Source organism: Triturus cristatus, chromosome 12 (genome assembly GCF_964204655.1).
Source record: "Triturus cristatus chromosome 12, aTriCri1.1, whole genome shotgun sequence".
NCBI classification, from domain to species: Eukaryota; Metazoa; Chordata; class Amphibia; order Caudata; family Salamandridae; genus Triturus; species Triturus cristatus.
The window spans coordinates 515,307,407-515,323,943 of NC_140595.1; the positions used below are offsets into that span (position 1 = coordinate 515,307,407).

At 51.0% G+C, this 16,537-nt stretch overlaps 1 protein-coding gene across 7 annotated transcripts in view; it reads left to right on the top strand.

Moving 5' to 3' along the window:
- Positions 1-16,537, top strand: part of CHD9 (chromodomain helicase DNA binding protein 9) — a 1,905,864-nt gene that overhangs the window by 1,515,194 nt on the left and 374,133 nt on the right. For 3 of the 7 annotated variants that reach the window (XM_085637757.1, XM_085637758.1, XM_085637763.1), the window contains one exon: positions 695-967. In XM_085637757.1, the coding sequence (XP_085493883.1) occupies positions 695-967 (273 nt within the window). The remainder of the gene's footprint in view (positions 1-694; positions 968-16,537) is intronic. The other 4 variants (XM_085637759.1, XM_085637760.1, XM_085637761.1 and 1 more) reach the window with 2 other exon arrangements.

Here is a 16,537-nt window from a genome sequence, read left to right on the forward strand (position 1 = left end):
GGACACGAGTTTTGAATACAGCTCATGTTCCAATGAAGACATCAGTCCTACCCATTCTTCTTCCCCTACCACAACAGCCAGCAAATTGCTTTAGTTTGCCATTATTGGCACATGCTCATCCAGTAGGGAGTAAGATCTATCATTTCCTCCCAGGGTGATGATCCTTCATGTCCAATAGATGGTTCTTAACATCTTTCAACATGGCTATGCCTGGACTATTCTTTTTGCACCATCATATAATCCCCCCACATCAGAGTGAATTTCAAACGAGCATCTGTCCATTCTACTGCAAGAGGTTCAAGTGTTTCTCTCAAAGGGACAGATTCAAACTTGCAGTTTCAGATTAAGTTCTCTTGTTCACCTTCATGACTAAGGTGTAGGGATGAAGGCAGTTGATAGAGCCAACCATGCTGTCACATCCAGGTGATCCCTTTTTGCCTGGCCGGTTCTCCTTGACAACATAGTCTGGCCAGGTAGGTAGAGAGATTTCACAGATAAAATAAATGTGCAGATAATCTATATTATTCATCTTGAGCTATATTTTAGAAGGTAAATAACTAGATCCTATTTTGTGCTCAGTTGAAATTGTTTTTGTACTTATTTAGAAAATAGTGTGTTGATCTTTGATAAAAAATGAAAAATGCACTTTTTTAACCTAGGTAAGAAGTCATGACATTTCTTTCTTTTGCTTTAGGACAGAGTGGTTATTAATCGATTAGATAGCATATGCCAGGCAGTATTAAAGGGAAAATGGCCTTCTACAAGAAGAAGTTATGACAACAATAATGTTGCCTCTTTCTACACTACGAAACTCTTGGATAGTCCAGGTGCTGCGGCTGAATGTAGTGATTCCAGTGCACCGAAAACTGGAAGCATCTGTGTGAAAGAAGAGCGTGATCTATCTCCACAGATGTCAAAGGTGAAGAAGCATGTACGAGAAAAGAAGTTTACAGTGAAAATCAATGACGTATGTTTATTTTTATTGCTCTAGGACCTGGTTGCGGTGTGAGGCATGGTTTTCCTGCAAGTGGCTGCTGCTTACACTCTCAGATACTTCCTTCGTACACTGATTTTTGAGTACCTTAATCGATCACTTTTTTGGGTACTCCACAGCTGTGTCATAAACCTGTTAAAGGGTTCATCAATTGAGAGAAATATAGATTGTTTTGAGATCTTACTGATACGAGCTTTCTTAAGTCTGTTTTTTCCCAGTTTCTAACCATTAAGAACCTTTTTGACATTATTTAAATAATGTATTTTTAGTGCATTTGGCTGTTTTGAGCATTTGGCATGCCCTGATCCAGATAGCACTGATTAGTTACCATGCGGTTTGAGAATGTAGGAAATTTAGAAAAATTTAAACATTTGCAGACTTTTCCTATTACATTTGCCATTTTATTGTTTCAGACAACACAAAGATATGTTTAGTATGGCATTTTATGATTATCTGTGTCACCACTACTTTGTTTTAAGCGTTGCTGGTTCAAAATTGCTGTGGGTGTTTTGGGGGGGTGTTCTGGTAAAAATGTTATGCCCTTAAAAGAAAAAATTCCTAGCTTTCGTAACAAAGATTCAATTCTATTAAGGACTCGGAGGCGAGGATTATGCATTCTTTATTCACTTGATTTTTAGAGCAGCAATGTTCACATATCAATAAGAGCTAGCTTTCCCATGAGCCAGCATGAAAGAAAACAAAAACATGTAGCCAATAATAACCTGGCCAGTTCTGCAAGAGTCCTTTCTCCATATCAAGGCTCCCTCTTTCTACGCACGGCCAGGATCTTTTCCATTCTGCACGTTATTCTTGTTTTGATATATGAATACCTAGAAGAATGAATGAGAATAATATAATCTCTCTTGTAAAGTGTATAACCAAACTATTACCTCCACTGAATTTGCTTCATCTTTACAATGGTTTCATGCAAACAATAATTAGCATCATAGAAGAACAACATACAATATGAACAACAAATAAGCCACCCAAACTCTGTTTACTTACTCCTAAACAGTCTATCATCCTCTGCCTTTAACATGGGTGGGACATGATTCTCTGATCTTGGGAAGAATAGTCCTCACCTCCTAATCTTTAATAGAACTGAAACTTTCTGTTACGAATGCTAGGAATTTTACATTCTATGTCATAACCAAAGGCGAGGATTGTGCTTGTTCAAAGCTTACTGACCACTAGGGTTGCCATATCAACTACTGGTTTAAAGTAGAAATGCTTGAATGTTGAATCAGAAGACCAATCGGCTGCATTCAGAATGTCCTCCAAGCAAGCTTCTAAGGCACCAGCTTTGGAGGCCAGGGCAACCCTGGCGGAGCGTGCCCCAAACTTAAAGATATCTATACCTGCATCCTGCATGACCCACCTGACCCATCTTGGTATAGTGGTAGAAGAGTCGCATAAAATAATTTGCAAATTAAAATGAGTTGTCGTTCACCTGGGGGCCAAAACTCTGAGGGTCATGTCTTCATATGCTTCAATACATCTTACCACACACATTTTGGGATGCTCATCAAAAGCCGGGTAAGAAATCAATCTGGAATTATATTTCTTGGTTCAGGATACATGAAAGATAACCCCTTCCGAAGTGAAAACCATTCCAGTAACTTCAAGTGTACTGACATCCAAAGCCCTTCGGCAGGATATAAGGTTTAGCAACATTTCTGGCTTACCTGATAATTCCTCCTTGGAAAGCTATTTACTGCTCCTCCATGACATAAAGAGAATAAGCACATTATTCACATTCCAAAGGGTCAAGTGTAGGAAGCTGGCTCTGTCTATGCTATACCAAAGTAAGGTATAATGTGCACAGAGTTCAGGGAGTCCCCGGAGGTATAGCAGAGGCTAAATTAGGTAAGTACTAACAGCTCTCTCTGTGGTAGCGAGGGCAAGCAGTTAGGCCTGTCAGGAGGGTGTATCAAGCATTTATTATATTCAGTCAATCAAGGACTGATTTCACACACTCAGAATGCAGATCAAATGGGTACGTATAAAAAAGGTATACTTATGTTTTCTTTCTAGAACCAAGCAGGACTTGGTACAGTTAGGTAAAATGTACTTGCAATTGTAAAACATTACAAGGAAAATCAATTGGGAATAGATTTGTAATTGTTACATGATTGTATATGCTTTGAAAACAGTTTAAATTACATAGAAATTACGTTTGCATTACTTTTGGATTACATCGACTACTTGGGGTGGTATGCTTAGATACCACTCTGTGGATCCTACAATACAAGGTGAGCAAGAATTTTTCAGGTTTGCAATTTAGTTACTTTTCTTTCATACAAAAGTTCAGCTTGACAAAACATTTTTAGGTTCAAAACATTGGTTCCTATGGCAGAAAAAGGATTAACGGTTCTCAGGTAAGTAAACAGCTTACAAGTAGGAGTTTTGTTGGTTAGGACCAAGGTTCCCCAAGGTCCAATTAGGCACTCAAGTTGCATCACCAGCGGCCCTGGGGTGGCTGGGTGCAAAGTGCAGGGGCCCAATGTTAGCAGATGAGGCCTTCGTTCAGCAAATCCTTACGAGCAGGCCACTTGGCTGGGTGAGCAAAGCTCCTGGGGTTAGGATCAGCACTGCAGAGGCCAACAATCCGCACAGGAGCTGCGCCACCAAGTGCCAACATGACTTCTTGGGCCCGGTGGATTTCAGTGGAGATCTCTGGCTCGGCAAAGATGCTGCAGGCTCAGGCAGGGAGGCTTCTTGAAGGCAACCATCAGCTGGAGAAGTAAGTTGGGATCTTGGGGAATGCTTGAACACCATTTGTTGGATCACTCAAGGCCGTGGTGCAGGGGTGTCTTTCAGCATCCGATTCTTCTAACCAGCTCCGGTCGGTGGGGGACCCTTCAGGTTGAGGCTGCAGGTGTCGACTTAAAGCTTGAGGAAGGTCAGTGATCGCCAGGTCAGGATCGCTGGGGAGACCTCCACATGGTGTTGGGCCACTCAAACTCAGGCCGTGGCCGAGCAGGACTGAACCAGGTCTACAGCGGGAGTGTGCGAGCATGGAAATACTATAGCTCACTACCCCCCTCTCGGACCCATGATGTTAGTCGTACATTGCATACAAATTTTATTAGCCCTGGAATAGCAAGGAGGTTTATCGGTAGAACCGTAAGTTTTACCACTTTCATTCCACTGGTTAGGGTGCGCCTTAGCGTGCGCATACCGCCGTGGTTTGCCACCTGGTCCTGAAGAATGCTTAGCCAAGTTGGCATGATAAGCTGAAACATGTCGACCATTTGCTTCTCACTGATCTAAATCGGACTGACTTTGGTTATCCTAACCAACCAGTTCCAGTCCGTCTCACTTGTTTTAATGGTTTTTGGTTTACCTAGATTAAATTTGTTATAGGTTAAAACCACAAACCTTTTAAAAATTCACATCCACCCTTCCATCAAAAACCAGCTCCGCTGTAAACCAGGCATCGCAGCACACCAGGTAGGCACTCGGCCTCCTTGGTGGGAACCCGATGATGAAGCATGTCACCAACCAGGTTGGTGAGTGAGGGTTCTGTTAACAAACTTTCTTGGTTTTTACCCACGCTATTGTTCTTTTTCCTTATTCACTCTTTCGTTGTTTACTAAACTTGACCTACTAGGGCCCCAGGCAGTGGGTTTCAAGCATGGCACACAGGGATGTGTGCCATGTCGATTCATCACTCTTCTCTGCACCAAAATACGCACCCTGCAGTTGCTGAGTGTGGGTGTTAAGGTACAGGGCTTCTAAGAATGGCACAATAGGTGATGTAGCCCTTGGAGCCTTCCCTGATCACAGTGCCCTTGGTACCGTTTACAAGGGGCTTACCTGTGGCCAGTGATGTGCCAATTGTTGGTACAAAGGTACGGTTTTGGGAAAGAACACAGGTCCTGGGAACTTGATTGGTAGGTCACAGTGCATCATGTCAGGCAAAAAGTGGGGGTAACTATGCAAAAAGGGGCCCTTTCCTACAGTGGCCTACTAGGTTTCCACCCACCTGATGACCACTTCCTTCAAAGTGTCATCTGGGCATCTGGGGCACTTTCCTACATCGCGTACCTAGGCTCCGGAGGCAGAGAGAGGAATATACTACTCATTAACTAATCCCTCTACCTGTGTGTGCCCTGCTGATATGAAAGTATTTCACAGATTTGTTGGCCAGTTGGCCTGAGGCCAAAGAAGACAGAAAATTAAAAATGTTGACAATATCAGACCTCAGGGGATCCATACTCCTCTGAACATCCTGCAACAGCCCTGGGGCTTTCCATCTTTCTCTGAACTCCAAGCCATGAGAGTCGATTGTCTATTCAGCACTAGGTGGTGGGGATTCTCTTGCAGATCTGTTATAAGATCTGGTACGTGGAGAAGGATTGGAGAATCCCAAAAAGAGCCTTCAGTACTGAAGACTAAACTTGATATCCCCAATCGGTGTTACCACTACTAAATCTGCTTCCTTACTTGTGCTTACAGGTGTGTGATCATCAAAAAGGGAGGAAAAGCATATCCCCTCTCTTTTCTCCAGTCCTGCACAAACACGCCCCTCGCTGATGCTTGGGGTCCTAGTCTCCTGTTGAACAATCTCTCCATTTTATAATTTAGACATGATGCAAAGAGGTCCACCGAGAAGGGGCCCCTTATCATCTCTCTCTTTGAAGATTTTCAGATGAAGGTTCCAAAGACTCACAACCTGCAAGTATCTGGACTCCAATCTGCACTTCATAGGCTTTTCCCTGTAGATGCTCTGCAATCACGGAAATATTATTGTCCAGCAGATATTCCAAGAGTTCTTAGCCAACTCCAGAAGGGTCTGTGATCAAGACCCTCCTAGATGGTTAATGTAATGTATTGTTGAGATGTTGTCCATCTTCAGCAGAATACAATGTGTTTTCTCCTTGGTCCAGCAGCATACAGCAAGGAACCTGCCAGACGTTCCAGGCAGTTGATGTGCAACTACTTTTACTGTGCACACATCAAGCACCCAGGCGTCCAATTCTATAACGATATCTGGATTGGAGCCAGATACTGCTTTCATTCCAAACTTTCGTGTGCATGAGCTACCATCTTGTTTCCTCCTTTTGCTTGGTATTTGATGCAGTCTTGACTGAAGTGCACCGGGTAACTTCTAGCCAGTTCCCCTATGCCATGCCCTTTCCCTAAAACAATGTAACTGTGCAGTTGTCCCACAATTGGCAAGACTTTTAGCGCCCCTGTAAGTCCATATCTGAAAGAAACATAGTGATCGATTCCTTACCTTAGAATTACCCCCAGGCGTCAGACTGGATCCGGAAAGTTTTCGTCAGCAGTACCCCTGCGCGTCAGAAGGTGGCGTTGTGCGGCCTGTGTTAGTGGTGTCGTGGTCGCCAAGATGACGTTGCGGCAGCTATTTAAACGCCGCCCTCGCGTGCTGACGTCAGTTCTTTATTTCTTCTGTGCCAGCAAACGCAGGTCTGGAGAGAGTAGTACCCCTTGACAGTTTTTGATGATTTTTGCCTCGATTTTTTTCGAGTCCATCGACTCCTGGTGTCATAGGGATGCCCGGTTTCAAGTCGTGCGGGGGAGTGTCATCGGATAATGTAGGTGACTGACCCGCACCGCACGTGTGTCTAATGCCTGTGGCGCGACCACGACCCCAAGTCGTGTCCCGAAGACTTTGCGGGAGCGGTCCCGAAAGTTGCTTGAAGTCCGGCAGTCGGCTACATGCCGCTCAAGGTCCTGGTCCTGTGGGAGGTCGAGGGACCAGTCGCGGAGCCATCACCATCATTCTTCTGGATTGAAGTCTTCGCACTCTGGTTCAGGTAAAACGAAGCACAAGAAGTCGAAGAAACATCATCACTCAACGACTTCCCGCTGAGGGTGCGGGTGGTGCCTCCCCCGCGGCTCCGGCGGAGCCTACGGTGTCGCCGTCAGCCTACTCGCCCTTCCCGGTTCAGTCGGCGACTCCGGCCCAGCTCCAGGCATTTCTGGCAGCCATGGCCCACCTCTTTGGGCCGTCAGGCCTCGCCGGCGCGCCTTTGGGCCCCGCCGGGCAGACTGGGGGTACTTGCCCTTCACTGTCGGCTCCGGCATCGCTGTCGGCTTCGGCCCTGGCGCCTCAGGGCCCACAAGGATCCAGGCCTGGATCCCGGTCGACACCGGTTGACCTTGTTACACCTCCACAGACGTCGACCCTACCAGCACCACTTCAGACGTCGCCTGTGGTACCGGACGACGCCAGCCCTGGTTTCAGCCCGACATGGACACGGAGCCGGAACGGCATCACTCGACACAGATTCCAACGCCGATGGGGCCTTTCTACCCCTATGTCCGACCTCCTTATTTTCAGCCTGTACATCCGCCTGAGAAGGAAGGGGAGGACTGGGACGGATCTGAGGACCCTCTCACAGCTCAGTGCGAGTATGACCCGGACTGGGTTGAGGATCTGGGGGATGCCAGCGGTCTTGACACCTCTCCTGACCTGGGCATGCTCACTACTCCTACCGTGGCTACGGAGGAGGGTGCAAGTTATGCAGTGGTGCTGAGTAGGGTGGCGGAGGCCCTCAACCTCCAACTCCCTACCGTGGCCATCAGGACTAGGCTCCTGTGGACAGGAACGTGGCCCGACACCCCGGGCGACCCCCTTTTCCTCTCCCAACTCCCGACCACTGAGAGCTTGGTTGTCCAAGCCTCAACGTCACAGAGTGCATTCCCTACTGCACCCCCGTATAGCGAATCCAAGAGACTGAAACAATTTGGGAAGAATTTTTTCTTCCGCCAGTTCAGGGCTGCGGTCTGTGAACACCGCATGCCTCTTGGGCCGTTACTCCCACTCTGTGTGGGATACGGTAGCGCAAGTGCTGCCTCAGTGTCCGGAGGAGGCGCGGACAGTGCTCTCGAAAGCTATTATCTGAAAGAGACACGTTAGTGATAGATTCCTTACCTTAGAATATCCCCAGGCATCAGACTGGATCCGGAAAGTCTTTTCGTAGCAGTACCGCTGCGCGTCAGTAGGGTCGTGCGGCTTAGCGTCCGTCACTGGCGCCGTATGCGCCGAGCTGACGCCACGGAGACTACTTATGCAAAAAGAACTATTGATGGACAGAATGCAGAACAATGTCATGCATTCACCCCAGTACAGAGATCTGGGCCTAAATCCATCGTTTTTTGCTCACCATGCCATTCCAGTTTGTACCCAGCCATATGCAAATCAGTCTTGACCCTGTGCCCAATGGGAACAGTCCAGCCCAAACTGCCAGGCCAGGTCCTCCCTGGACTGGAAACAAGCATCCTAGGACCGGTTTTGGGGTTTCACCCCTCTTCAGCCAGGATAGCTTGATTCCAGTGGCATGGAGAGCAAGGGACTCCCGTCTGAGCATACCCGTCCCACTCGGGGTGACAAATGCAAAAAGAACTATTGATGGACAGAATGCAGAACAATGTCATACATTCACCCCAGTACAGAGATCTGGGGCTAAATGCATCGTTTTTTTGCTCACCATACCATTCCAGTTTGGAGCCAGCCATATGCAAATCAGTCTTGACCCTGTGCCCCATGGGAACAGTCCAGCCCGAACTGCCAGGCCAGGTCCTCCCTGGACTGGAAACAAGCATCCTAGGACCGGTTTCGGGGTTTCACCGCTCTTCAGCCAGGATAGCTTGATTCCAATGGCATGGTGAGCAAAAGAACGATGGATTTAGGCCCATATCTCTGTACTGGGGTGAATGTATGACATTGTTCTGCATTCTGTCCATCAACTGTTGTTTTTGCACGAAGACTACTTAGGCGCCAACAGGCGCGCTGGCGTCAGTTCTGTACAAGTCTTTCCGCGCCAGGAACGCAGAGCCATGCAAGAAACTGACCACTGGTGCCAAGAAACTAGGGCCCTGAAAGGGGATGACAACCCTAGAGATCAGTTCGCAGAACGGGGAGGATGGGTGGGGCGGTAAGGAATCTATCACTAACTAATGTCTCTTACAGATATATCGTTACACAAGTAGTAACTTGTGCACCTGAAAGAGAAACGTTAGTGATAGATTCCTTACCTTAGAATAGATACCCCAGCAATACCAACCCTGGTGGTGGGTCTGCGAATAGATTACACCGGAGAACAGAACGGCCAAAGAAGCTGCCTCTCCTGACTGTCAAGGCAGTAATGCTTTGTAAACGCGTGCAGCGAGGCCCACGTAGCTGCCTGACAAATGTCCTGCAAGGGGACGCTGCGTCCCAAGGCAGTAGTGGCTGCCGTTGCCCTGGTAGAATGGGCACGCAGCCTCACAGGATGCTTATTCTTAGCCAACGAGTAACAGGCCTTGACACAGAGAACGACCCACCGAGAGATGGTTCCTTTGTGCACAGCCCGACGTCTTTTAGCGCCCACGTAGCCAACAAAGAGCTGGTCATCCACCCGGAACTGATGTGTGCGCTGCAGGTAGAACGAGAGCGCACGTTTTGGGTCCAGACGGTGGAGCCTCTCTTCCTCTTTTGAAGGATGCGGAGGCGGAAAGAAGGTGGGCAAAGTGATGGACTGCCCGATGTGGAAGGGCGTGACAACCTTGGGCAAGAAAGGACGACTGGTCCTTAGAACCACCTTCTCCGGATGAATAGAAAGGAAAGGAGGTTTAGAACAAAGAGCCTGGAGCTCACTTACTCTTCTGGCAGAGGTGATAGCAACCAGGAAAGCAGTCTTGAGAGTGAGAAGACACAAAAGACAGGTATGAAGGGGCTCGAAGGGAGCGCACATCAGATATGTCAAGACAAGGTTTAAGTCCCATTGAGGCATTATGAACGGCACGGGAGGAAACGTGTGCGTAATACCTTTGAGGAAACGGTTAACAACTGGGGACTTAAAAGAGAAGGCTGATCTGGAAGCCGTAAAAAGGCAGAGATGGCCGAAAGATAACCTTTGATAGTGCCCAGAGCAGAACCCTGCTGGGCCAAAGAAAGAAGGAACAGAAGGACTTCAGAAAGGGGATCCACAGCCTTAGCTGTGCACCATGCCACAAACTTGTTCCTCCTGCAGGCGTAAACCGTTTTAGTGGAGGGACGCCTGGCTGCCAGAATGACATCACAGACTTCGGGAGGAAGATCGAAAGCTATCAACTGTCGCCGCTAGAATATCCTCAGACTGGATCCTTAATTTTTGCTGCAGCACGTCTGCGCGCCTGGGGACGGCGCTGCATGGCTCTGCCCTGACGTCGTTCGCGGACATGACGTCAGTGAAGCCATATAAGTCCCTCCCGGCGCGCTGACGTCCCTTTCCTTTTCCGCGTCCCGACGTGGTTCCTCTGGCCTGGCTTGTTGCCTAGGCCTTCTGGACGCCTTCAGGCGTCCGGGAACAGTGTGTGATGCTTTCGGGCTTTAAGGCGTGGGAGACGTGCGCGCGGCAGGTGTCGCCACCGATCCGCACGTGATCTGCATGTGGTGCTTAGGAGCGCACCACGATTCCAAGGAGTGAGACGCCTGCCGGCAGATGAGGCCGAAGTCCCTGCAGGAGCGCCGGATGAAACTATTGGCCGCTTGGATGTCCCGCTCGGCGCCTCCGCGCCGCTCTCCATCTCTGGCTGGAGCTTCTGTTCGAGTCCGGTCGCTGAGTCGTTCTCGAGGACGTCGTTCGCCTCACGTAGGTAAGCGGAAGCACAAGTCACGGAGGTCGTCGGCCTCACTTCAACGTGACAGCGAGGCTCACGGCTCCCGGTCTTTGCTGGACGCGGGCCCCCCGGAGTCGACCTCCTTATACCCACCCTTTCCGGGTGATAAGGCGACTCTGACCCAAATGGAAGCCTATTTCAAGGCTCTGTAATCCATTTTTGAGTCGCCTCCTCTCCCTGGCGCACCTTCGGACCCCACAGTGGAGGTAGGGACTCAGGTTGGATTTTCGCCAGCGGGTTTGCCCTCGGCGCCGGCCGAGTCCCTCGACTCCGGTTCCGGAGTCGGTGCAACGTCGGGACACGGCCTGGACGGGCATGCCAGTCAGACGTGGGGCCCATCTGCCATGTCTCCACATAGCCCTTTGCGGCTTCCTGTGCTGTCTGTGATCGCTGCACCGCGGGTATTGACTCCTGGTCGACATCCTTCCTCTCCACATGTCTCAGTGGAGGGTGAGTCGACGCCGGTCCGAGACCGGGTCGAGTTGCCTCTGCTTATTGTCGACGCCGATTCGAAGCAGTCTCGACGCCGGAGCTGGCGCCGGCCCCTATTGTTCCTCTGTTTGAGGAGGACGCAGATCCAGAACACCCAGGGGTGTCTCCTGGCTCCACTGCCCCCTGGCCAGTGGCCCCCTGTTCATCCGACTGCGGCATCTCTTTTCCGTTGGACGAGTTAGCCTTCAACCGTCCCCTACAGATAATCTGTTATCGCCCCCTAGAATGGCTACAGAGGCTAGTGCTGCATTTGCAGGGGCTGTTCGCGGGGCTGCCACTCTTTTACACTTGCAGCCTCCCTCTGTCTCTTTGTCTTCAGATCCATTATTGCATATCCTCCACCATTGTGAGGTGGAGGTGGAACCCTTGCTGCCTTTTGGTGTTTCCTTATTTGACACCCTTCTTGGCACGTGAGCACGACCACCCTTGGGTAACCCTGTGGATCGGGCCTTTGTACATCAGCATCTTCCAGATCCAGATGACCCTGTCTGCTTGTCCCTTCATCCTAGGGCTCAGGGCCAGGTCGTCCAGGTGGCTTTCGCCACGCAGCCTTCCTCCCCTCTCATGTTACTATCTCCCACCAGGGAGTCTCGTTGGTTGGAGACCTGTGGTTGTCATATTTTTGCGTCCACTAGTTCTGGCATCTGTGCTTTGAACACGACTTTCGTGTTTGCACGGGCTACTTTTGCCCTTTGGGACTCAGTAGAGGGTCTTCTTTCCTCTCTTCTAGAGGGTCCGCGTACTGACCTGGCTCGTCTCCATCATGGCCGGGACATGGCACAATTTACCATTAGATCGGCCTTGGATTCTACCGACTCTGTGGGTTGGGCGATGGCCAGGTCTGTCGCTCTGCATCGCCATGCCTCGGGAGAGTCTACGGGATTTGACGTTTGATGGCGTATCCCTTTTTGACAGTCATGCGCACTCAGCAGTCAACCGCCTCCTGTCTAGTATGCCATAATTTCATGTTTTTGAAATCCTTTTACAGACTGTTGCTTCCATGTACAGTGTTCTTCTGGGTTCATGCGGTAATACCCAGGTGCGCTGGACGGCTTTGCGCCGTTTTTGTTTACCTTTATTGCCGCTGCTCGGCTGCTTCTGTTCTGTTGATCCTCTGATTATGAGCCCCGGCTCAAGAGGTGCCCCTAGTTGGGGTTGAGGCTTACCCTAGGTGGGGTATTTGTTGGCTACTGTGTAGCTGCCTCCCTTACACATAAGGCTTGGTAGACTCTGTGGAGTCTTTTTCAGAAGGCGTTGCCCTGCGGATGCGACTGTGGTCTTTTTCTCCTTCATGCGGTCCACCTGTTGGCATCGCTGTACGGCCTATCCGTTGGAGTCTGCGGTTCATCCGTGGCATTCCTTTGCAAGGGTAGCTGCTCACTTCTCTGGGTTTCTACCTCGTATGTTCTTTTCACGGAGAGTCCTTTCAGCCTCCCCTGTGAGAAAGTGCCATTTTTCTTGCATGGTATGCCCCCACTTTTTGCTGAATGTACTTTGACTGAGTGTTCCCTGGACTCCTGCCAATCAGGTGCCCAGGGCCTATGTTCCTTCCCTAAAACACACAACCCAAATTGGCAAACCCTGGCCACATGTCAGCCCCTGGTAAATGGTACCCTAGGTACCCAGGGCCTCGTGACCAGGGAAGGCCTCTAAGGGCTGCAGCACCCATTGTGCCACCCTTAGAGGCCCTGTACCCTTACACACACACACTGCCCTTGCAGGCTGAGTGTCTGGGTACAAGACAAAACAAAGAGTTGACATGGCACACATCCCTGTGTGCCATGCCCACCACCTACACTGCCATGGCATACATCAGCCACCCCTCTAACTGGGTGCCCTATGCCAATGGTGTGGGCACAGGAGCAGGAGCCCTGTGCCCCTACAGTACCCAGGACCATTCCTGGGTAGATTCCTGCCATTTAAAAGTATATGGTGCTGGGAGCTCGTCAAACACGAACTCCACAGCACCATAATGGCAACACTGAAGACTGAGAAGTTTGGTATCAAATTTCTCAGCACATTAAATCCCACACTGGCATCAGTGTGGGTTTAATGTGCTGAAGCACCCCAGAGGGCATCTTAGAGATGCCCCCTGAAACCTAACCTACAATCCACGTCTGTTCTGAGGCTGCCTAGGCTGCCACACAGCAGACATGTTGCTGGACCCCTGGGTAGGAGAGCCCCTGCTCTCCTGGGTCTGCAACAATGCACATCCTGGGCGAGGTGCTAAATCTCCTCCCCCAGGATGAGCAGGGGGAAGCTTCAAAGGCATGCCGCCTCTGTGAGCTTCCCCAGGCCACTGCAACACCCCACTCTGGCGGGAAGCTTGGCCGGAAACCCCAAATAAGGACAGGGGATGTGCCAGCCTGCCAACCCCACCCCTCAGGTGGGGGAGGTGAGGTGAAGCACATCTCCGGGCTCTCGCCATCTTGAAGATGGGAGGCCCTGCCCAATCAGGACCAGGCTACTGCCCCCACCCACAGGAGAGACACAGGATAGGGGATGTACCCACCCCAGGACAGGGATCCATTGGTCCCTGTCCTTCACCTACCTGTAACGCCCCTAAATCTAGTATTTAGGGGCACCCTGAACCTTCTTTCCCCAGATTCCAGATTCCGAAATCCGAAGAAGAGCCTGAAGTAAGAAGACCTGCCCTGCAGCTGCTAAGAGGAGGAAGACCTCAACTGCTTTGGCCCCAGCCCTACCGACCCTTGAACCTGCTCCTGCTCCAACCCGGCATCTCTTGTGGCCAGCAACCTCACAAACCCCGGAAGACCTGGCTACCTTTTGACTCTAAGCCCACTGGGACTCCCATTAGTAGAAGCTCTACTCAAAATCTACTTCTAATCCCTGGCAGCAGCCCGGAACCGCGAACCCAGCACACTCTGCACCCGCCAAGTCTGGCCTGTGCCGGAGTGAACAAAGACCCCGAGGACGACTCCACGGCGACTGTGACCCAGAGTCCGGCACCCAAGGACCTCCCTCGACACTCCTGAAGAAGCCTGCAGCCTCAGAACCAGGTCCCCAACCCCCCCCCCCCCCCCCCCCCCCCCCCAAACCGCGATCAACAGAGGATAAGATTTCCCGACACCAAAAAGCACCCCTACACCCGGCGCCCCGTGGCCCCCTGTGCCCAATCCTGGGGTACCTACCTATCCTCCATCTACCCAACTTACCTCTCGAAGTGGTGGTGACACCTGAAGAATCTTCGTCCCCGTGCTTGCAGTCTTTTTCTAAACCGTAGATTTCCCATTGAAATCAATTGAGCGCCCGAAGGCTCAAAAGCACCCAGTCGCCCGAGTGGCCCTGGCAGTGTAACCTCTACACCTATCTACTTACCCATTTGCCCTGAGTAAGTGACCAGGAGCCCAGCTCCCACGGCCGCGTGGCCTGCTAGTCAGCAGCCACCAACCAAGGCCCCCCTACCTCTCATAGGATAACTTAGGGCCTAACTCTCTCTGCACCCGGCCGCCCTTGCGCCGCTGAGGGTGAACCAACTGTACCTACCTGACCCTGGGAGACCCCTGAGTCTATGCCCAGGACCTTAACTCTGCCAGTCGAGTACTTATCCAAAAGCCGATAACTCAATTTTCTCCATAGGGTAACATTGACTGGCTTTTCCTGAAATTTCTTCAAAGTGTGGACTTCTCAAAACTTAAAATATTCACCAAAAATCAGCCGAGTAACGAAAACGAAAATACTCACCTGCTCTTAGGCGAGCTCCCAGTGCTGGATCTTGGTGCCCAGCACTGACTATTATTAATAATACTTACAACTGTACTTACCAGTAACCCAATTTTCTCCCATAGGAAATCATTGACTGTTTTTCTGTGAAATTTCTTTTAAGTGTCAATTTCTGCAATCTTTAAATATTCTTTAAAAATCGTATACATTCTGAAAACGTAATTATTTACCTGTTTTGGATAAAGGTTCCAGCACTGGGTCTAGGCCCCCAGTACTGGATTACAAAAGTAACGAGAACATACTATACCTGCAACTTGAATTTTCTGCCATAGGGAATCATTGACTGTTTTCTATGAAATATTTTCTAAGTGTCAACTATTAAAATAGCAAAACATTATCTAAAAATCATCACAGTAATTAGGTTGACTTTCATCACTTGATTCCAAGTACTGACCCAGGACTGAATCTAGGATCCAGTCCTGGAATTCCAAAAGTAATCCTAAAAGTAATCTGTGGCAAATAATTTGAAACTTCCATTGAACTCAATGCGTTATTGTGTTTAAAATTGTGTTGCCGGGGGGCGTGGCCAAGATGGCGGGGTGAGCGGACGCTTCCTCCCGTAGCTCCTCCGGCCCGGCCAAGCTAGAGCCCTTTTCTTATGCTTTTCTCCCCCCGCTGAGGCTCAGCGCGGGAGAGGAGCGTGGCGGAGCATCAGGGGTGCACATTGGTGCTGTTTTGGTTCGGATCGCCTCGGGGGAAACCCCCCCAAAAGTTCGATCGAGACCAAGGAACGACGACGGCGAGCCCGAGGGGCGGAGCGCATTGGAGAGCTGTCCGGGCGCCTCGGCTGGGCCTGGTGCTGAAAGTTGCGATCTGGAGGGGATCTGGCCCGCCGTTCGACGGTGACTGAAGGAGCCTTGCGGGAAGGGACCAGACGGTGTGGAAGGCTTGGGACGGGTGCCCCGGCACTCAGACTGGTGACGGCGACACCCCGCACTGCGGAGGCCCTAACCCCTAGCCGAGGTACAGCGGACTCCCTGATGGGGTTGGACCATCTAGGCCCCTGTGCGTGACAGATGGGGGCCGGTGGTGGAACTTATTTTACTGTGGGGTGCCTCGGGGGGCCCGGTGGTGTCGTCGGGCCTGGTCGTTTTGGCTTGCTCCGCCCGGCCGCCATTTTGTCCCCGACGGAGCAGTGGTGGCAGCCTTCGCCGGAGTCCTGGCTGCTGGATGCAAGCGACCCCCGCTGCTGCTGGGCTGATTACCGGAGGGATGTGCTGATGAGACCCCTCTGCTGCGGCCCCCTTGGTTGTCTCACACAAGCTCTTGCGGCTGACGGTGACCGGACTGGGCCGCCATTTTGTCACCTGTGACGCAGCGACCTCACTCGTGGGGGATACCCAGGTCGAGTGCTAGCCGGCGGCTGAGCATCCCTGGAGTGCCTGGATCGGTGCCCGACTGCGGAGCTAGCGATGTCTGGAAGAGGAGGCCCGAAGAAAGGGGACCGTACCCTGCCGGACATGCTTGGCAGGGCCCAGCACTTGCGGGACAGGACGCAGCCCTCACCGGGGCCCTCCCGGGCTCCGGCGGATGTGACTGGAGGGGAGCCACCCGTCACGAGGGCCTTTATGGAGGAACTGTTCAGCTCCCTCAGGGAGGACTTCCAGACACTGAAGCAGGAGGTGGCCAGCGAGGTCCGAGAAGTGCGCAGGGAGGTGGAGGGCCTTGGCGAGCGTGTGGAAGCGGCGGAGA